Consider the following 22,929-nt stretch of genomic DNA (forward strand, 5'->3'; position numbering starts at 1 on the left):
ACTAGCTCTAGTTCTTTCAGTGAAAGGTTGGCAAGAGGCAAGTAATATGGAAGGCCTAGTAACATCATAATGTTGTAAGAGAGGATTAGCATTAAAAATGGGGTAGGGAAGATGGTATGTACTTCTTAGTTACTGAATATTTAATAGAAGAATAGCATTCTCCAAGTTTGTTGATAAATTAATAATTGAGAATAAATTTTTGTCCTGTTCACAATAATACCCTGTCCCAGTCAACGCCCCACTCCCTAGCTTTGTCTACGTTTAATGTCTATTAAACCAGTTCGATAGTCGGAAGTTTGGTTGCAAGAAAATCCTAAAGGTTTGCTAAAACCAAGCAAGGTTAAGTCATAGGATGCCATTTATTCTATTGTTGTTCTCCTATCACAGATGTATTACGTTCAACAGTGTAGTTGTGATACTAATTAAGATTAACAGTATTCTTTGAACAAATTACATGATACTTTATTTTGATATTTATTTTCATTTTTACCCATGTGTTGTACCAAATGTTAATTTTAATAAAGGTTTTGAAATTTACTTGATAGTTGTTAAGTGCACATAATCTTTCAATTAAGAATTATTGGAGTGATTTATATGGAAATTAAATATGTATTTAAACCAGATAAATAACCAAGTGGTTACTCTTCCTAAAACTTAATATAATGCACAAGATTTTTATTGTACATTTTTATAATGGGTTTTTAATTTACCTTTGTATAAAGTATTTTATAGTATACTCAAGTATTTTGGTGGTATGTATATTCTGTTCATCTTTTAAAATTTTTTGTATGCTACATTAGAAACAGTACAAGAAAATGAGATATAATGTTTATCTAACACTTTGCATCTGAAATAAAAATGCAGTGACATGTTCCTGCTTATCATAAGCCATTGATATTGGGAGCTCCTCTTCAACTTTGGCTCTGTTATTTTTCCCCACACTTTTTGGTATACTTCTTTCTCAAAGAGCTTTGCTTGATGAAAGGAGTACTGTTATATTAATATTTACCACAAATTTTTTTAGAAGCTGAAGGGGATGAAAAATGTTATTGTTAAAGTGGTGAATAGCTGTTAAAGGAGTGAAAAATAAATTCAGAGTCACTGATTCTCCATTTCCTTATAGGATGTCCATATTAACTCACTTTATTAGTTTTTCTAATAGCTGCTCCACGTCTGTCGAATGCCAAACACTGTGTTAGGCACTGAAGATAAAGCAGTCGGTAAAACACACATGCTCTCTGCCCTTATGGAGTTCACAGCCATGGCAATGATTGTACTATGAGTGCTGTAATTGCTCCCAGAAAATATTACTGCTTTTTGCTCCTTTTCATTCCATAAGAGGCCCTAATTCTTTGCATGTCTAGGTAGGTAGATTGTTGAAAGCATAGGGACATGTATATCAAAGGTATCAAATTTTGACATTTTTGTTTATAATTTTTCAATGAAAAATTCTATATTGAAAATATATATAATATATATATATACATAAAAACATAATGAAAATACTAGAATATCTGTGTAGAACAAGTATAAATAAACAGTAAAGAGAAAACTAGGCAGAGAAAGACTACATTTAAAAGAATATTTTATATGACCTAATTTATATTTGACTCTTTAAAGTATGGGTTTATTCATGGTTTGTGTGTATGCCCCTATCTTACATATGCAGTCTCTGCTTGTTGCCTTTATATCTGGGAGAATAAAGTTAATATAATCTCTTGTTAGCTCATTTGAACATTGTAGAAAGAATTATAAATGATAGAATTTTATGTTTTGTCTTATATATCTAACATTGAAGATACACAGTGTTTCACATTTGCTGCTTCATTAATCTCTCCTTGAAAATTTCAAGTTGGATACTTTCATTCATTATATATGTGCATATGTGAGTGTGTGTATGTGGTGCTGAAGATATAACTGCCTAAGTCATATTCTTGCCGTGGAGCAGTTCATAGTCTATTTAGGGAAAACTGATTAGGTAAATCACTTAATCACAAAACAAGATCACGGTTGCTATTATAGTAATATTAGCAAAGTACAGAAAACATAGGCTATAATTACTCTTGTGTGAAATTCCTCCCATGAAAATACTCTTTTGGAAATGAATCATAGATGTAAATAATTGATTACATTTAGGCATTTCGTTGTTTTAAAAGCTTTTTGGATATCATTTTCCAATATTGATCCTATCTCACTGCATAAATTACTAACATTAATAAACAATAAATTCTAATTGTTTAATTATCTGTGTAAAACTTTAAGTCAATGAAAAAATCACTATAAAAGTGATTTTTAATTGTATTTTCCTTGAAAAGTTTTCTTGAAATCATCTTCAGTATTGGATTGAATAATATTAATGGTAAGAGAAACTTTGTGATTTATTTATTTGTTTATTTACATTTTAGATTTGAAAAATGTGTGAGTGCTAAGGAAGCTGTGGAGACTGATCTTTATAAACGGTTTATCCTGGTGCTGAATGAGAAGAAAGCGAAGATTAGAAGCTTGCATAAATTGTTAAATGAAGTTCAAGAACCAGAAAAGAACATTGAGCATGAAAGGTATTTTGAGTTGTCTGTTTTGAGATGGCAGATACAGAAATTTAAATGGAATTTTTTCCCAAACTTAATGAAAATTAGGTGCCAACTTTTTAGTAATATGAGATCATTTGATAGTCTGGGGTTGGGTGCTCTGGCTGTTGGACGCAGAGGGCTGGAGAATTCATAGTGTGATCTCTCCATGTCTGCCTACTGTCATGACTACACTTAAATCCTAAAACTGGCGTATGGTTTATCTAAGTATTACTTGTGTAATTCTTAGACATTATTAAAAATAATAAAAACTTTTATTTTCTGCAAAACTGCAGAGTTGAATACACTTTTGTAATCTTGGTGTCTAAGTAGTGGTGAATTTTAGAATCAAGTGGCTCTGAGAGTGAATGTACCCTTGATTTTTAAGGAAAAATTACAGGTGACTTATAGCTGGTATGGTTTGGGCACTTATAATTATTTTAGTCTGATTTTTATTATTTTACTATTTTATTTATTATTTATCCACTTAATTATTTTAGTGGATACAGATTTGGATCTTTTGCCCTGAATCTAAGAGAACTCACAGATTTACTAATGGCATCATATGAAGAATATAACATTTGATGTCAGATGGTCCTAGTTCAAGTGCTGTATGGCACTGATATCTGTTAGTATATGACTTTGGACAAGTCCTGTAAACTCTCTGTGCCTTACTTGGCATCTTTGTAGTAAGAAGAGACGTACCTCTCCGAGAATTTGGAGGCAATGAAAAGCAAGGCAGAACTGCTTTGAGATCAGTAAAATACTGAACGCTCTGTGATCCACAGAAGATAATTTGGAAGAATAGTATTTTGATAGATGAATAATATGATAAGAAACTGATTTAAGAGTTATAGTGAGCACTAAACCACATTTTAATTAGGTAGAAGGGAAACTTGTTCTTAAGAGAGGTAACATAGAGTCTTTAAAGTGCTTTCATCTTAATCATACGTATTTCGTATATGTTTAACTACAGTATCTTTCCAGGGATATTTTCTATAATTACTTACTGGTGAATTTGATACCTTGCAAGGGGTGAGCCAAAAATTTATAATTCTACCTTTCTTTGTTTCTAGGGAAACCACAACATGTTCTGAAATGACTGCTGACAGAGACGCAATCTATGATGAAAGCACTGATGAGGAAAGTGAAAACCTGCCTGATCCCTCTGTGTTAGCTCCAGGTAAGAGGAATACATTCATTACCTTTGTTGAATATCTCACTCGGGCTTATTATTCTAAAGGTAATAAACTGTAATCAAAAATGTTATGAAAAAAGTCTTCTCTACAAAAATTCTTCAGGACTTTTAGTCTAAAATCTCAAGTACTTAATATTAAAAGTTACTATTTATTATAAAAGGCAACAGCTCATTAGCAATAAAACAAGCAAGCGTGCATACTGACACACAAACCAACAATGCATGCTATTTCTTATTAAAGAAGAGTGCATAAGGAATAAGCAAGGTATGTGTGTGTTCATGCTAGTTATTTCCAGCTCGAAGCTGGCTGCCTTTCACATGTGAGATCTTATCTATCTAGAGCTTAGGGATGGGCAAGGAGCAGGGTGATCTCGAATGCTTCAGACTGTCTTGAGGTTGAGCCTTCTTTCCCTATTCAGAAAAGGGGTTTTATTTTATTTTATTTTTTTTTTTAAGATTTTATTTATTTATTCGACAGAGGTAGAGACAGCCAGCGAGAGAGGGAACACAAGCAGGGGGAGTGGGAGAGGAAGAAGCAGGCTCCTACCGGAGGAGCCTGATGTGGGGCTCGATCCCATAACGCCGGGATCACGCCCTGAGCCGAAGGCAGACGCTTAACCGCTGTGCCACCCAGGCGCCCCCAGAAAAGGGGTTTTAATAGGGGGAGATGGGTGAGAGGGGAAGAGAAGGGGAAATGGCAGTTTAAGTTAAAGTACCTGAGTCTTACTCAGTCCCTCAGATCTAAATCCATGAAATTACTTTTCTAAACGTTTATAGATTTCCTACAGGCAGGAGCCCCTGAACTAATCTTACACTTACATGGTTCTGGCAGAAGCCTTGTATTCTCAAAATAAATGTTTGATTCATTTATTTAGCAAATATTTCTGAGTGTCTCTTATGTACCAGGAACTATTCTGTGTCAGAGAGAGCAAAAAACAAATATTTTTGCTTTCATGGAGTTTATAAATTCTTGTCAGGGAAACAGTAACGATGAAAATTGAATATGAACTATATTAGGTAGTGTAAATGCTGAAAAGAAAAATAAACCAGGGAAGGACAATAGAAAAATGTCAGGGTGGAAGTAGGATAAAGGTTATAATTTTAGCCAGGGCACCAGAAAAGGTGAGAAGTGTGACAAGTCCATCTTGTGGGGTGAGCAGGCTAGGCAGAAAAAAGCAGTTAGTATGAAGGCCCTGATGTGGGAGCTTTCATCAACTTTCTAGTGATGTGTTTAAGCAACAGCACGGAGGGAGGTATGGGTAAAGTAGGTCGATGAAGATAGGGAGAATGGGGATATGAGGTCAGAGAGAGGACAGATCACGTCTAGGGCCTTATAGGCTATTGTAAGGATTTCAAGGTTTGCTTTCAATTACATTGGAAACTGTTGGAGGATTTCAAACATCAAGTGATGTGATCTGACTTACAGTTTTAGCAGGATTAATCTGGCTGTTGTGTTAAGAATAGAGTATACAGAGTGCGGTAAGCACAGAAGAAGATAGAACAGTGGAAAACTGGTTCAACAATGCATGAGCCGCTTAGACCAGAGTGATAGCAGTGAAGATGATAAACAATGGGCAAATTCTAGATATGTCTAGAGGCAGCATATTACTGTTGATGAAGTGGGTATTGTCCTGAGAGACAGGCACACACCAATCTTGGTAAGTGTTTTGGATCGAATACCGAAGCATGCAGTTGACTTACTGAATTAGGGGAACATGCAAGAGGAGGGTTAGGAACTCAGTTTTATAAACCTTAATTCTGAGATACTGAGTAGGGAGTTGGGTTTACAAATTTGAAGTTAGGGAAAGGGCTTCCTGCTGAAGATATTTAAGTAAAGAGATATTTAAAGCTGGTTGAGCTATCAGGGAAGTTTGAGAAGACAGAAAAGGGCAGTGATTTCAAGGACTCCGCCCTAGTACCCTTGGATATATACAGTGAGGACACCAGCAAAAAAGGCTGAGAGGGAGCAGCCGGGAGTAGCAGGCAAACACTGTAGCACATAGGTGTTACCGGGGATCTTAATAAAACATTCTCAGTGAGATAGCAGCAATAAGAGGTTCAAAAAGAGCCAGAGGAGAGAACTGGGAAGAAACAATAAGCGTAAGCAACACTTACAGCAAGTTTCACTGTAAAGAAGAGGAAAGACGTGGGTAGCTGCTGGAAGGGTGCGTAGGGCCAGGAGGTTTGTTTTTTTGTCTCTTTCTTAGATGAAGAAATAATATCGTGTTTGCATACTGATGGAAGTAAGGAAAGGGGCGAAATGTTGCATAATTGCTGGAATACTGTTTCTCATAAGCGAAGATGAGATCAAATGGACAAGTGGCAGGATTTGGTTAGTGAGGAACATGGGCGCTTTTCATAATGACAGGAAAGAAAGTAGAACAAATGGAAAAAGATACAGGAAAGTATCTAATTGGGGGTCATGGAAATTTACTGATATTGATTAGATAAGTTGGTTGATTGATCTGATTCTAATTAGATTTGAATTGGATCACACTATCCCATACGCTCTCACTTTTGCACAGCAGAGTTAAAGTTGGAGGCAATGCTTGTTTTACATTAGTTACCCAATGTAAAGTGAAGTCATTCTTTAATAATCAAATGTAATTGGAAGCTCACTAAAAAGGGAATCTGTACTTTTTCCAATCTAAATGTTGAAAATTTTTATTAAATACAATGGTCTTTGATTTTGTTCCTTACTCAGAGTACCTCACCAACCTTTGATGTAGATGAAAATTATTGTTGAAGAGAAAATACATGGTTAAGTAATAGGTATATGAGAAGGGGTCCTTTATGTATTCAGTCTACTTTAGGCAAAGCTTTACTACAATTGTACTATTTTAAATCTGGCAAAATTTCTCTTCTCTTCAAAAATGTTCAGTTCATTGTACATTTTTTTGATCTTTTACCTGGCATATTTTCTTTAACTCAAATCTAGTTCACTACATATTTGACATATAGGTCTCCAATTCTTTTTTTTTTTTTTTTTTTTTTTTTTTTTTTTGCACTTAACTTGCTTCTGGCAGGTTTTGATGTCAAGAATTAAGAGCATTTTTATTCGAAATTTTAACTGTCCTTTTCCTTCTGCTTCAGTAAGAAATATTCAGGAAACTGAAGTTGGGAGAAAAGAAAAGAACCTTAGATCTAAAGTGCTTGATATTGAATAAGTTGAATAAGAACTGGATTCCATACATCCGAGGAAAAACATTTTATGTGTTAAACAACAAAATAAGCTTCCTTATAACTTACCAGATTCTATAATTCATTCTTTTACAGAGACAAAATTGTACCATTAGTCCATGAGATAAATGTTTATATATTTAATCATAGCTTCGTCTTTTGGTGCTGTATATATTATTATCATGTATTTGGACCAGAGCAATGAAAGTTTCTTCCTGAACTTACTCTGCCATCTTGATAATGAATTACCTATTCTTATTGTACAAGTAAATATTTGAATTTATTTTAAGTAGTGCAGGTTCATGTGTGCTTTCCCTACCATAAGAACAAGAGGAAAATATTGATTTGATTTAATACATTTATTCTTTCAGAAAGCCATTTATTTAAGTGGCTTAATGTTTAACTTAGTAGTCATTTCTAATGTGTAAATGTGTTTTCACCATCAGTTGTTAAAACCATCAAATTTCCTCATCAGTCATTCACATTTTTACCCCATTCCTGCATGATAAAAGTTTAGTGAGACCGAGATCACTTAGTGATTCCAAAGTATTCATTCAAGGAAAAGGTCTGCTTATTTTTATACATAGATCCAGATACACGATAGGGATATTGTAGTTTGCAGAAAACTGACAGGTTACTTTTTATGTATAGGCAATCTGTTTTATTACTTTTTTCTCCAAAGTTTTAAATTTCCCCCCATCATTAGAGTTGTTGAGGAAATAACTGATGACCGTACTCCAATCTAATAAACTACATCATACCCATATGTATTAAACCATATAGTATGAAAAACTCTAAAATTTTTTAAAGTTGGTTAGCTAAAAGGAGATCTCTGAAATATTCTGAAACTTTTCTTTCTTTCTTTTTAAAAAATTATTAACATATAATGTATTATTTGTTTCAGGGGTACAGGTCTGTGATTCATCAGTCTTTTTTTTTTTTTTTAAAGATTTTATTTATTTATTTGACAGAGATAGAGACAGCCAGTGAGAGAGGGAACACAAGCAGGGGGAGTGGGAGAGGAAGAAGCAGGCTCATAGTGGAGGAGCCTGATGTGGGGCTCGATCCCAGAACGCCAGGATCACGCCCTGAGCCGAAGGCAGACGCTTAACCGCTGTGCCACCCAGGCGCCCTGATTCATCAGTCTTATACAATACACAGTGCTCACCATAACACATACCCTCCCCAGTGTCCATCACCCAGCCACTCCATCCCTCCCACTCCCCTCCTTGAACATCACCATCTATACCACCCACCACTAACTACATTTTATACTTTTCTGTAAATACATAAAGCAAGATTTACTTTCTATAGGTCTTAACTTCCAGAATTCCTAGAATAGGTAACAGTGGTATTACAGACTTAGTTTAAGAAATAAACTATAACTGCATACTAAAGCCCTAGAGTTCACAGGTAGTTAACTTTGTTTCGGATTAAGATTATGATAGATAAACTGGTTGCCGCCGTCTTTGTTTATAGCTCAACCCTTGTATTACCAAGGAGGATGGATTACTCTCACTCTCACCTAGTCTGTATAACTCCTGTGGCTTCAAGGATTTCCTGGTTTGCCTGGATTTGTCCTACCTCCAGTGTTGTTTTTGTTTTGTTTTTTAATTGAGTGGAAAAATAACCCGTTGGGTTTTTATTATAGATAGAGTAAAACAACCTTCTCTACAGGAAATCTTCGTTTCTCTGGATACAAATCAAGGTAACACCTGACGTCCATGTCTTTGGAAAAACTTCAGGTTGAAGTAGGTCTCCTGAATAACAGAACCTCACCAAAACACAAAGAGAGAGAAGTGTAATTAGGATAGCATCTGAGTGCCAAAACTTATAGCAATGCATCCAGGTAGCCTTTTATTTGCCCCAATAACATCTGCTATAACCTAAGAATTATTTTATGGTTATGCAGTTTTTCATGTTTATAACCATTTTGATACTGCAATAACAGTAACACTGTATGTGAAAATAATTTTTAAATGTATATGAATATTCTAAGAATTTTAACCATTATTACAAAACATTTCTTAGTGCTAACATAATTCACGGTGTGGGTGAATATGTAGTACAAAGATTGGGCTTATTTCATTGAAATAGGATCTTTCCTATGAAGCATTTTGAAAACTTATGCGTAATTGATTCCTAATTAGCTTTTACAAGAGGAATTATTTTAACGTCTCCTTATTTTAAATTATTTATTACTTTTAAATTAAGATAATTAATATTTTTAAATTATAACTATTTCTTTTAGTAGAAACTGACAATATTTCTTAAAATTAGAGACCAATTAAATCAGCCTTACTAAAAGTATAAATATGAAAAATACTTATTCTAGAATGCTTTATTCTTCTTAGCTTCATTTTAAAGGTACACAACCACCAAAAACAAATAAAATAAGCTTTCTACCACTCATCTGCATAATTATTAGCCCGGGATTTAGCACATTAGTTTGATTAGTCTTGATTCTTAACCAACAGGAAGGTCCCTGTATTACTGCTATCAGTAATTTAGGCTTCTACTTAGTTGGTGGGCTTCCTGAAAGGAAGTGTGATTATAGAATAGCCTTTTAGAAAATAAATGAATGGCTATGTCAAAGAGTTGATGAATACTGATATAGTAGCTTTTAAAAATAGAACAGAATCCAAAATTTCCAAGTATCAAAGAGCTCGTTGCTTCAAACAGTGAATGTCTACTCACAGAAGGGGTAACAACATGTACTGCCAAAGAGATTAGTCAGAAATTCAACTTTAGAATCACAGATTATTCCCTTAATCTTATCCAGCTTGTTTGTCATAGACTCATTTATTTATAAATTCTAAATAAAAAGCTTGATTTAGTGAAACCTGTCACAAAACTGGAAGAGCAATTTGAGTGTATTTCGTAGCAATTATGGGATCTTATACATAAGCAGCATTGCTGAGGAATGATATTATGTACTTCAGAAATCTAGATCTCATATAGTTCTAGATCTTCTAGTTCAGGCCTGTCATTTTTCAGATGAAGAAATAGAGGCCTAGAAAGGTTAAATATGTTACTGTTGGTCACGGAGAAAAGAATGAGAAAATATTTGCCTTCTGTAGTAGTGAACTACATTTGCACATCTCTTTTTGAGATATTTTTAGAAACCTTGGGAATTTCCTAACACTGAGGAAATTGCAATTGATGCAAGAGTGATGAGAACACTTCTGTTGAAGAGGAGATTCTGTTTGTACATAAATTCTCTGGAAAGATAGTCAACATCATCAGATTAAAAAAACAAGACCTCATGATACATAGTTATGGAGAAAATTCCAGAATGCACATATTTCTATTGAGGTTATTCCTTGTATATTTTTTCTATTGCGATATAATTGACATATAGCATTGTGTAAGTTTAACATGTACAATGTGTGGATTTGATGTAGTTGTATATTACAATATGATAACCACAGTAGCATTAGCTAACACCTCTACTTTATCACATATTTATCATTTCTTTTTTGTGGTGAGAACGTTTAAGGTCTAGTTTCTTAGCAACTTTGAAGTTACAATACAGTATCGTTGCCTATAATCTATGCTGGGCATTAGATCTTAAAGACTTATTTATCTACTTAGTTGCAAGTTTGTACCCTTAAGCATCTCCCCAATTCCCTTACCCTAGCTCCTACCTGTCATTCTACTCTGTTTTTATGAATTTGGCCTTTTTAGATTCCACATATAAGTGACACCATACAGTATCTTTTTCTGACTGACTTCTCTCACTCCCTGTGTATATTAATTGTTTCAGGTTGTGACTTAGTATTTATCTATCTCAGAATCTCAAACTTACCAAAGATTCATAGTGAATCTATGATAATTTCTCTATACCACAGTATTAAAATAAAGCTTTGATATGACCCCCTGGGCAATTATTTCTATATCTTTATATACATTCTTGGAGAGACAGAAAGAAATAATGTTAAGAATATTTATCTCTGCCTATGGATGAATGAGAAGGTTCCCCAAAAAGTAACTAGAAATCTAAAGTGACAAAAAAGAAACAAACATTGAAGTGCTCTGTACTTGATCTTAGCCAAGAGACCAAGAAGCAATTCACTTAAATGCTCTGGAAATGAGTAAAGGCGAAGACCAATATGAGAAGTATTTATTTATACTTGAAAAATTGCTGAAATTCCATTAAGAACTGGGTGTCTGTGCACTTCTTGCCTAGGGCTGCCCCTACTGCTGTCCTATGCCCCCCTTCCTTGCTTCTCCCACATTCCATGAGTTTGGTCAGTATGGAAGTTCTCTCAGGACCTGGGAGGCTATGAGGACTGGCAGCTGTTAGGCCTGGGTCCAAAGAGTCTCACTTAGTGTGGAGGAGAATACCCACATTTAGCAGTGCTGGTGGAAGTAATGATCTTGGCAGTAGTGGCTAAGTGCATTGGCCAGTCAATCTACTAACCTAAAGTTAGCCTGCTGTGTGGCTACAATTGTACCATATTGCTCCAAGCATCTAAGACTAGGATTTTACAGAGTATGGTGACTTGATGTAAGTATTCATCTACCTGCTGTTCCAGTGGGTAATATGTTGTGAGAGAAAAATTATGTGGTCACTTATTCATTTTTTTCTTTTCTGCATAGCTTTTCAGGGTCTTTAATGTGCTAAAGTACACAGTAAGGAAGGATAGAATGTACTGTGAAACTTGGCTCAAAATTATAAGACCTTAGGAACTTTTTCAATGGAAGTTGTTATACCATGCACCCCTTGTGAGGAATCCCGCTTTAGACCATTTTGATTTTTATATAAATTAAGTAAAAAAAGGAGAAGCACCTAAAGAAAACATATATTTTTCCAGGACAGTCTCTCTATGTCCCTACTTTAAGAGGACATGTACATATGGGGAATGGATCATATAATCAAGGATATCTTCTTAAAATGTAGCATGAACCCACGTGAATATTAAATCTCAGAACATGCAGTGAGTGACTTTCAGGATCCTGAAGATGGTTTAAAAATTATATTTTTGCCATTGTAGTAAGAGCACTGATCTGAGAATGGACTTAGGACAAATGTTGGCTGATTAAGATTAATGTTAATAACAGAAAACACTACTTAAATGCTATTTAATTTGCTTTGTTCTAATCTCAAAGTGAGTTCTTACCCTCTGGTTCGTAAGTAGTTAGGAGGGGGATCTTGGAACCCTTTGGAATTATATATAAAATTATATGTATAAATGCACGTATTCGTTGCTGGGCTGCTGTAACTGAGTAACACAAACCGGGTAGCTTCAACAACAGAAGTATATTGTCTCATAGTTCTGGAGGCTGGGAGTCCCAAGTGGAGATGTCAGCAAGGTTGATTTTTTTCTGAGGGCCAGGAGGGAAGGCTCTGTCCAGGTCTCTCTCCTCGGCTTGTTGAAGGCCATCTTCTCCCTGTGTCTCTTCACGTCAGTGTCCCTCTGTGCTGTGTCCAAATTTCCCTTTTCTATAGGGACACCAGTGTCACTGAGTAGGGCCAATGCCAGTAACCTCATTAATTGATTATCTTGGTGAATCCTCTGTCCCCACATAAGAATCACATTCTTAGGCACTAGGGATTAGGACCCCAAGATGTCTTTTTGGGAATGACACCGTTCGTCTCATAACAAATGCACATGCACATTTTTCTAGAGCAAGGGTTAAATTTTTATATATTTTCAATAGGGAGTATATTCCAAAAATGATTCAGAATCATTGACCTAGAAGAATGGTATTTAAACCAAAAAAGATGGAATAAGACACGTTAGAAGGAAACTGCACCTTAGAACAAATGAAGATGGGAAGAAGAGAAAATAGCATTCAGGCAGAAACTAAATCACCGTCTGTCAGTTCATTGGATTGGATTTTGTCTAGCGCTGCTCTACATTGTTCGGTCAGGTAGCCACTAGTGACCTGAGACTGTTGAACACTGAAAATGTACTATAAGTATAAACCAAACATTGGATTTCAAAAACTTAGTATGAAAAAAGAAGTAATGTGTCTCATTAATACATTTTTATATTAATTAAATCTTGAAATAATTATTTTTGATGTGTTGAGTTAAATATATTATTAATATTACCTTCATTTGCTTCTTTTTTACTTCTTCAGATGTGTTTAATAGGAAATTTAAAATTCTATATGTGACTCACATATTTCTATTTGACATACTGATCTTGGTGTTCTAAAAAGTTCCATCTCACGCTGATTTTGTGGTTCTATGATAGATGTATATTACTGTGAAAATGAAATTAAATTGTACTACCACGTTTTTATGAAGGTGTTAATGTAAGGCCGTGAGATCTTTAGGTGGGTGTAGATGACTATGGGTGCAATTGAGTATTTATGTCTAAGAAATGCAAAAGGTTTTGCATTGTTTTAGTTATTGTTTTTTTGATTCATTGTAGTAAAACAGACTTAAGAAAGCCTGGATCATTTTTGTCCTAGGAAAATGAAGCTAAACATTTTAATTGACCCTGTATAACTGCAACCACGACCCCGCTGAGGAAAAGGTGGGGTAATGTAGCAATAGTCTCTAAATCTGCTGAATGTCTATAATGGAATATATAGGATTCTTGTCTCTTTGTAATTGTGACAGGGATCTCCACCACAAACAGTGCATCTGGTTCCTTGAACCAATTCATCAACATCATTTTTAAGCCATATTTAAGATCAAAAGGATAGAGAAGGTTACTAGTGATGAGGTTCTGGAACATTGCCAGCCCACCAGCATTGACATGATGCTTGCTGAAGCTTCACTCTGGAGTGCTTGGGTATGTGTGAAGGATGGATATCAGCAGGCTTGCTGAGTAGAGTCTGAATACATGGTGTCCTGAAAGAGAACTGTAACGAGTGGGGTGGGCGGAAGAAGGAATCAAAGTGAGACCCTAAGTGCCAGTTTCAAGCCTTCTGGTAAAACTCAGTGCATTGAGAAATAGTAGGTGCAAACATACATCTGTGACACTCAGCATTTTGTGGGGGTAGTTGTAATTTGGGGGATGACTGAACAAAAAAAAGAACTCAAGAGTACTGCTAGCTATGTTACTTAGCAAGCATAATGGCTAGCCGTATTAACAACCATACTGTTTTTTAATTTAAATGAATAACTTGGACTGTATCAAAGATTATGTAACATTTGATCTTTCGTATGATTGAGGTCACATACTTTGTTTTTCCTTTGATAACATCAGTGTTTTAAATAATATATCGGAATGCATTTATATAGGACATAGGTTCCTAGTTTTCTGTAGTCTTTAACACTTCCTTCTGTATTTCATCTGGCTCATTTTATTCATTGATGTCATTTGCATGATTTCTGGAAGTATTTGAGTTTGTGACCCCTGGAAAATGATGATTATTCCAACAATGATGACTGGTTCGACAGTTATTCTAATTCTAATTCTACTGGTACAATTATTGTTTCTCCTCCTCCTTCAGTATTACAATTGCTATTGCTGTTACTTTCATTGTTTATTATGGTTCCAACACCACCGTTACAGTAATGTCATCACCACCACCACAACTACTATAGACTCAGTTATTGAAGCATTTATATGGGTGCCAGAATGTATTCTAGGTTTCTTAGATGCATTACTTCATTTACATCTAACAGCAGTCCTTTGAAGCATATACAGTTATTATCGCCGTTTTATAGCTGAGAAAATTGAGGCACAGAAAGATTAGAAAACTTGTCTAAGGTAACACAGTTAATAAATTGTAGAACTGGGGTTCTAATCCAGGCAGTTTGACTACGGAACTCATCTCTGAGAACCCTTCCCGTGCTAAAGTTCTTTCTTTTCATTTAGTAGAACGCTCTAATTTTTTAAAATCTGAGAGGGCTCTATAATTTTATATTTTAAACTTAAACGTATTTGATGCCTTAGTTTTTATAAAATGATTTAAGGCTCCTAAAAAAGAAAGGGTGGAATTTATGGCCTCCTTGATTTCTTACTTAATGGGGTGGGCACACATTTAGCTGGAAAAAGATACTACTTGGTATCATTAATGCATCATTAAGATGAATGGAACTGTTCATATCTGTGTTGGTGGTTTATTATGATTTGATGGCAAAACAAATAAGGCAGCAGAACAGTGATTTATACTCAGTCCTTGATTAAAGGGCTTGTGTATAGAGGTGCTAAATAAATATTAAATAATACTACCAAATGTCCATGTAGATATTTAAAAAATATAGAAGTATATAGTTTTAAAATATAAAAAATAGAGTTTTAAAATAAGACTTTACAGTATATACTATTTATATATTATTTGGCGGATATAAATTTAGAATTGTTATCTCTTTTTGGTGAATTGATTTTTTCTTACCATTATGAAATACCTCTCTTGTTGGTCTAGTACTGCTTCTTTCCCTTAAAGTTCTCTTTGTCTGAAAATAGTATAGTTATACCAGCTCTCTCTTTCTTGATGTTTACATGGTATAACTTTTTCATCTTTTTTTACTCTTCTACTTTCAACCTTTTATATATTTAAGATCTATAGTTGTTTTTTAAACCCAGTCTAATAATCTTTATCTTTTAATTGGAGTGTTTACTCCATTTATAGTTCATGTAGTTACTTACATATTTAGATTTAGATCTACTAATGTACTCTTTGTTTTTTATTCTCATTATTCTAACTTTCTCTCTTTATTAACTTGTAATTTACAGATTTATGTATTCTTGTTTTAGTGACGATCCTTGAGTTGGCAACAAACATCCATGACCTGTTAAGTCCCATGTTAATTTAACTTTCATGCTCCCTAGATAATGCTAGGACTTTGGACACTTTAAGTCCACTTAACTCTTTGCATTATTGTAAACGTATATTTCAATTTGCCATGTCTTTTAGACCTCATAAAGTATTACTATTGTTTATAAATATATAAATACAAATATATAGTTTTAAAATATAAAAAATATGGTTTTATAGTACTCTCAGACATTATGATGGCAATTATTTTGATGTGACTTTGGTGACCCAGAGGTTATTAAAACTGCTGGGGACAGTAGTAGTGACAGCGATGTTGGGATATCAGGGATGATACTGTTATTGTTAACTCAAGACCAACAGTGGATTCTGAAAAAGATGCTATATACACTGCTTTGAATACATTTCCAGTGGTTTTATTTAAAAAGAAACAATTTTTTTAAAAAAATTGAGTACTAATAGGAAGATAACTTTGAACTGGAGAAATATTTTCTGATAAATTATATTCATTCATTAAAACTGTATTCCAGGAGACAAATGTTAAAATATTCTTTGCTAAAAATGCATTTTATGACCAAATAAGTTCAGAAAACAGAGTTAATAAAAATTAAACATATTTCCTTCACTCTAAATAGTTGAGTCTTTAATATGGTAATTAGTATGTATTTTTAATCTGATTAAATGAGGACTACAGCATGCACTGTTTTCCACAGTTCAACATTTGCATTATTAGAAAGTTAATTTATTTTCAACAGAACGTGAGATTATTGAAAATTAAATAAAGTGCATAACAATATTTGATATACTTTACTTTTTAATTTGACCTTCTATACCGAAATTAATTTCATTGCTATTAAATTAGGTCTTTAATAAATGATGTTTACTGAAATAGAGGCTCCTTTACATTGCTCTGTGCATTTATCTTTCCTTTATTCCCTTTTATTGGTTATTCTGTTTCAGAGATATTTGTGGCATGCTTAATTTGGAAGTGCAAAATTATGAAGTTAAGTAATATTACATTTTAAAATAAAATTTTTAGTAGTACCAATTTTTGAGAGATTTAAAAAATAATAAATAGGTCGAGTTTACCTGACAAAACTCTTGGCACTCTCCCTACTAAAAAAAATAACAAATTTCAAAGGCTAATTAATGTGACTTTCTTCTTAAAAACTCTGAAATTTTCTTTTCATGATTTTCCACATGGAGATCAAGCTGTTTCTCTGCTATGTTATGGTATAGCTTTTCAAAGTGAAATAAAATTAGACTTCGTTACCATTAGAGTCAGAATTCATGTGACTAATATCTTTAAGATATAGTGTGTGCAAAGAATTATATACATGCTGTAATTTCCATTACAAAGGAACTCAGGATTAATGAATCATTTCTTTTAAAAATTTGATTGCTTTTTAAGTGACAACCTTTCTTTTAAACCCAAAGATAAACAAAACAAACAAAAAAAATAGCATCTGATAGTTATATGGAGAACTTCCCATAGACATGCTGTCATTTGAAAAGGCTATTTTCAAAGCTGAGTTCTTGTAGTTTGTGTTACAAAGAGTGTTATTGGCTGAAATTCAGAATAAGAAGTGTATTTTAAAACATAAAATGAAGGTGCCACCATTTTTTTAGCATCTTTCTGTTGCTTCACTTCATGCTTATTTAGGAACAAAAAATTAAAAACAAAAAATTAAATACTTAAAGAATGAGCCTGCATTCTCTTTTAGAAGGAAAATTTCACATTTCTTGAATCACTAGCTCTTTCTAATTCTAGAGAGGAAAGTTACCTTTTGATAAGAATTTCTTTTTGGCCTAGAATTGTTTGTGTATTCTGTTTGTTTAAATATCACATAAATTGTAATAACCCACATAATTTAGATGGTACCATATTCCAATCCTATTTCCTTATTTGAATATTAGCATCATGAAAATAAAGTACACGATGTCCTTAAGGAGAGGCAGCATAGCCTATTTTAATGGAAAAGATTTAGAATGAGCTGAGAGCTCATGTCTAATCTTCTCTTTATTATTGTGGGTAGGATACCTGTTTCTTACCTCTGTGTCAGGCAGGGACTCTGGAAGCCATATATCAATAATATATGTGAAAGTATTTGCACTTCTTATCGATGTTACTCTTTTATTCAGGAATATATAGATTCCAAAGAACTTTTTAGGTAGTTTTCTTTGTTTCCCATACTCTTTTTTCTCTGTATTCTAACAGTTAGTTGATTAAATGTTATTCCTGCATCACCAAGCATAGTGCCTTGCACACAGTAGGATTTCTAACATTTTTTCATGAAGTAGTGAATGTCTGCTTTGCAGTATATTGAATATATTTGAGATGAATACAATAAATGTGGTTTAAATTGGATTATAATTTTTAATTGATTTTACCTGCCATGTTGTTTGAGCCTTATTAGGAAAATGTTGCACATTTGGACTTCTGTCGTTATTATCTGGCATAGCATCAGGACTGCCTCAGAGTTTATTTTAGCATCATCATATTGCTAAACAAAGCCCCGCAGTTATGACTTTTATTTGGCACAATTTCCTACCCATTTCAGAAGGATAAAGTGTAATTTATACTAGTTGTTTTTCCCTAAGCTTCATAACACTTATTTAAACATTGTGTTATATCCAAATTAGCCTAAAAGACTCCATTCATTCTCTGTTCTTCGGCTGGTATGCCACTTACTCACAGATTCATTGACTATGATTGATTATAAACTGCCTGTGAGACCCACTTACATGGATTGGTCATTTGTTAGAGTTTAAATGAGTCACAATTCCCTCTGCTATTGGACTTTACAACATGTAATAAGGTGTTTTTAATGACTTTCACTATAAAATACGCTCCTTTTATCTGCAAGCCAGCTTGGTTTAAGTCTCTGTTTTGTTGGACACTACCCTAAAGAAAATTTTTAGCCCCCATTATACTTTTCTTTCCATGAAACCATATCCTAGAATATGTTAAAGCCAGAGGGCAAACTAATTATGCCTCCATAAAATATTTTCACGAAAATAAACACAATATTCAACATCAGCCTTTTCACCAAAATCACCTTTTACATTTTCTGCATCCCTGATAAATTTAAAAATGCACAACAGATATCATCATTGTAGATAGTTGTGTACTTGCGTGATTGTGAATTTCTAAAGAAAAGGGATAAATCCATGGTTTATTCATCTTTGCTACTCAGCATCAGCACGGTGCTTTGCACTTACTGGGTAGCCACAGTTTTTGTCAAAGTGAATTGTCCTAATACTTGTATATAAGATTTATGAAAAGTCTTACTAATGAGTGCTGCACAAAGGTCTTTAGTAGACTCTTACCTAAACCAAAAAATCAAGAGCAGGAGGTAAGCTGTCATGTAATTCTCAGGGGACTGGTTCAAAGACCAGGTGTTAAAGTATTAGGACTTTCACTGGGAACTATTTTTTCAGTTTGAGGAGAACTGAGGATGTGGAGTTTTGTCCAAATATGTCTACCCTTTCAAAACAATATCAAAATTAGAGTGCCTAGGATTCCTGAAATCAAATTTTGTTCAGACCAAGGTCATCGAGTCTGCTAAGTTTCTGGTCAAAAAGAATAATGGGAAAGTGAACCAGCATTGATTTTATGCTGCTCTGTGTGGGAGGCTGTGCTAGGTGCCTTGGATAATTTATCTCATTTCATCTTGACCATAATCAATATCAGGCCTTCTAGCTCTCAGTTCAAAAGAGAGGTCAAGTAATTTGTCCAAGGTTACACAGCTAGTAGGAGAAACAGCCAAAATTTGAACTCACTTGTGGGTGACAGCAAAGCCTATGCTATTTAATTACCCACTCTATCATTTGGGTTCTTTTACTATTAATAACTAGATTTGGTTGTTAAATCTTAAATATTTTATATAGGTGAACTTGCAAGATTTAGTGTAAAGAATATTGGAGTAAAAGAGCTTTTTTTTTTTTTTTTTTTTTTTTTTGCTTTTTGTTATACTGGAAGATAAACAGTTACTAAGACATTATTTAAAATTCAGTTGGATTCATAGAAAGGACCAGTCCGTAAAGAAGTCTGAGGTCAATATAAATCCTACTGATTTCTCTAACTTTGGCTTGGATAACCACATGCTTCTGTGTCTGTGTAGTTGGCAAATGGAAGTACCCAACTGATTCTGATTTTCTCTGGAAATGAATCCATAGAGGAAATAGGAGCCTCCTCTACTCTTCTCTCTCCTTAGGCACTCTAGAAGAAGTTACTGTTGTTAATTATCGACTGCATCACTGTTGAAGTGTCAATTTAGAATAATGTAAGTTGATCTTTTGCTTACTGATTGCCTCATTGGGGGAACCATTCTTCCTCAGAAAAAAACAGGTCTCTCTTATATTTACGTATCATCCACTTTTACCTCCCACAACTTCTATTCTTAAAAAAATTTAGTTATCAGCAATAATTGCTGGGGTGCCTGGGTTTGTTAAGTGTCTGACTGTTGGTTTCGGCTCAGGTTGTGATCTCAGGGTCATCGTATTGAGCCCCGAGTTGGGCTCCCTGCTCAGTGAGGAGTCTGCTCCAGATTCTCTCTGCCTCTCCCTCTACCCCACCCCTAACTCATTGTTGCACTTGCTTGCTCTCTCTCTCAAATAAATGAATAAAAGTAAAATCTTTTAAAAAAAACAGTAATTACTGAGTGATTTACACCATAATTATTTATAGCACTGTGAAAGTCTAGGCTTCAGTTTTAGTTCTACGAGTAACTTAACTTTCTGACCAAGGAATTCCTCCCCCCCCCACCCAGTCCCTTTGCATCTCACTTTTCTTATCTGTAAAATGTGAGGAGAAAATTAGATAATCTCTGGAGTTTGATCAGTTCTAAATTTGTAGTTTTCCAATGTATTTGAAATTTACTGTTTGTTTTTAATGAGGTCAGAAAAGTCAGCAGTGTGCCAGGAGGTAACTAATGTTACTTGGTGGAAAAATGTTCCTAAGTCGTCCTTTACCTATTGCCATCCCAGTAATTCTGAAAGGAATTAGGCTTCTGAATGGTGGGGGAGACTATATTAATGGAGGCTACTATATTAATGGAGGCTTAAATTTAAACCTCTTTAAGTATGTATATTTATATATTTATTATTATCAAAAATATAATTTAATACAGTACCTATCACATACTTAAAAAATAGCTGATGTTAGCATTGTAATTAATATTACTATTACTATTCATGGTGGTGATGGTGATGGTAAATACCACTATTAAATGCAATAAAATACTGCTATTTTATTTAAATTTTCAAAAAATATTTAAGGAAAATATGCTAATAGTATTAATTCTAGTAATTACAATATTTAAAAAATATATTCCTGGAATTTTATCTTAGGGTAATTTGATAATAGATTTATGAAGAGATATAGTGGTGGTCCTCAGAAAATAAGATCTCGCCCCTTGAACAAATACTTTTGATTTTGGGAAAGGATCTGCCAGGCTTCAGAGACATGTGAGCTGTTAGGATGAACAATGAGCTTTCATACCCCTGGGCTCTTTCAAAATTTGGACAAAGCTGCTGTGCTCTGAAGATTCTTTTAGTGCTTATTTGGGTCAGTAAATGTTATTAAATGCTCACAAAGCCCTTTCTTTAGCCAATTCTCTAATTTGCAGCCTGATTTTAAAGAACACAAAAATAAACATTAAGGAATGAGGTAGAAAAATATAATAATAAACACTAATAAATACTAATAGACACAAAGTGTTCATCTGTGTGTATATATATATATGAGCAAATGAGAGAATTGTATTTACCTAAGTGATTTTGTTGATGTTGAAGTAAGTTTGATTTTCCATGAAGCAGTTTATTTTTCATAAAAGCAGGAAGCTTAGATCATACCTTTTAGCTATATGGTTCTCAGGTTCATCAGTAATAAAAATTTAAACCATTTTCTCAGGAAATGTAACGTTTTTAAGATACTGAATTTTTGAATCATAAGGAACTAGGCAAAATAGTTTTAACTTTTCCTTTAAGAAATGGTTGGTTGCTAGGAGACCACAAATAGGTGCTAATGATTCCAAGTTTCAGGCAGCTCTCAAGTAGGCTTGTATCTCTTTAGAAAAGATGTTTAATCCTGTTCACACCAGACTATGCCATTAATAATTAAATGCCTGATGGTTCTGTTCTCACAGCATTTTAAATTTTGTTGAGGAAAAGAGAAATAATTGGAGGGTAGAAGAAAACAGAGCGTTAGAAAGCATCAAATTAATTTACTTATGCCAACATTTGTTAAATGCCTTTTAGGTGTTGGGCCTGTCGTCTCACTCCAGGGAAGCCACATTAAATAAGATGTTGTCTCTGCCTTTTAGGAGTTCCCTCTCTAGTTGGGGAAGAAACATCTAAACAATTAATTACAATGCAAAATCACAAGTATAGGATCATAGAAGGTACTCAGTGTATGGTAAGTGAATGAGTGATTAATGAATGGATGTTTACAATGCTGTGTAGAAAGTCTGCAAAGGTAAAGAAGAAGGAATGACAGTCTTCAGCAGTAGTTTAGAGTTGTTGATCTTTGAACTGTAAATTGAAGAGTGAGTAGTAGAGCTAAAGAGTGAGCAGGTTGAGAAGGCAGCCCAGAATATTCCAAATAGAGAAGACAACTTATACAAAGGCATGAAGGTGTTTTTAAGAAAAGAATGAAAGAATAGGATATATTCAAGGAAGGGAGACAAGTTGTATGTGACTGACTCAGTGTGTGTATGGCAGAATGGGGAGAGAGAAGCTGGATAGAAAGACTAGGCTTTCTAGAATATAAGTAGACTGGCAATTTAGAAAGATAACTGATTTTAGTGTGGAAGATGGACTAGAAGGAGGAAACCCAGAAGGTGGAAATGAATTAAAAGGGTGTAGAATTAAAATGAGAGAAAATAATGTCCTCTGAGATGGATGGGGGAGAGACTGAGAGCTATTTGGAGACAAGATTGACAGAACTTGATGATTTTTTCCACATGGATGGGAACATTCTGACTTTTAGATTTCTGTCTGCAACTAGAAGGTTGATGGTAAAGCTAGTAATCAAAACAAATGATTTAAAATTTTCACATATTGAATTTGTGCTTTAGGGATCTCAAATAAAAAAAAAAAAAATGTCCCAGAAACAGTTGGAACTTGTGTTCAGAACCAAGGAAACACATGAGGGCAGGTTCTGTACTCTGTACATGACGGATGAAGCTGGGAAAAGTGGGTAGGATTACCAGGGGGAGAGCACAGTATGAGATCCTGGGAGTTCTGAAACTTGTCCTCTGAGGCACAGTCAGGGAAGAGCAAAGGTTAGTTTTGAGG

At 34.2% G+C, this 22,929-nt stretch overlaps 1 protein-coding gene across 9 annotated transcripts in view; it reads left to right on the forward strand.

Annotated features, from left to right (window-relative positions):
* Positions 1–22,929, forward strand: part of XRCC4 (X-ray repair cross complementing 4) — a 270,818-nt gene that overhangs the window by 92,823 nt on the left and 155,066 nt on the right. For all 9 annotated transcript variants that reach the window (XM_057307398.1, XM_044384061.2, XM_048221136.2 and 6 more), the window contains 2 exons: positions 2,406–2,558; positions 3,644–3,750. In XM_057307398.1, the coding sequence (XP_057163381.1) occupies positions 2,406–2,558; positions 3,644–3,750 (260 nt within the window). The remainder of the gene's footprint in view (positions 1–2,405; positions 2,559–3,643; positions 3,751–22,929) is intronic.

This window comes from Ursus arctos, unplaced genomic scaffold (genome assembly GCF_023065955.2).
Source record: "Ursus arctos isolate Adak ecotype North America unplaced genomic scaffold, UrsArc2.0 scaffold_5, whole genome shotgun sequence".
Classification (NCBI taxonomy): domain Eukaryota; kingdom Metazoa; phylum Chordata; class Mammalia; order Carnivora; family Ursidae; genus Ursus; species Ursus arctos.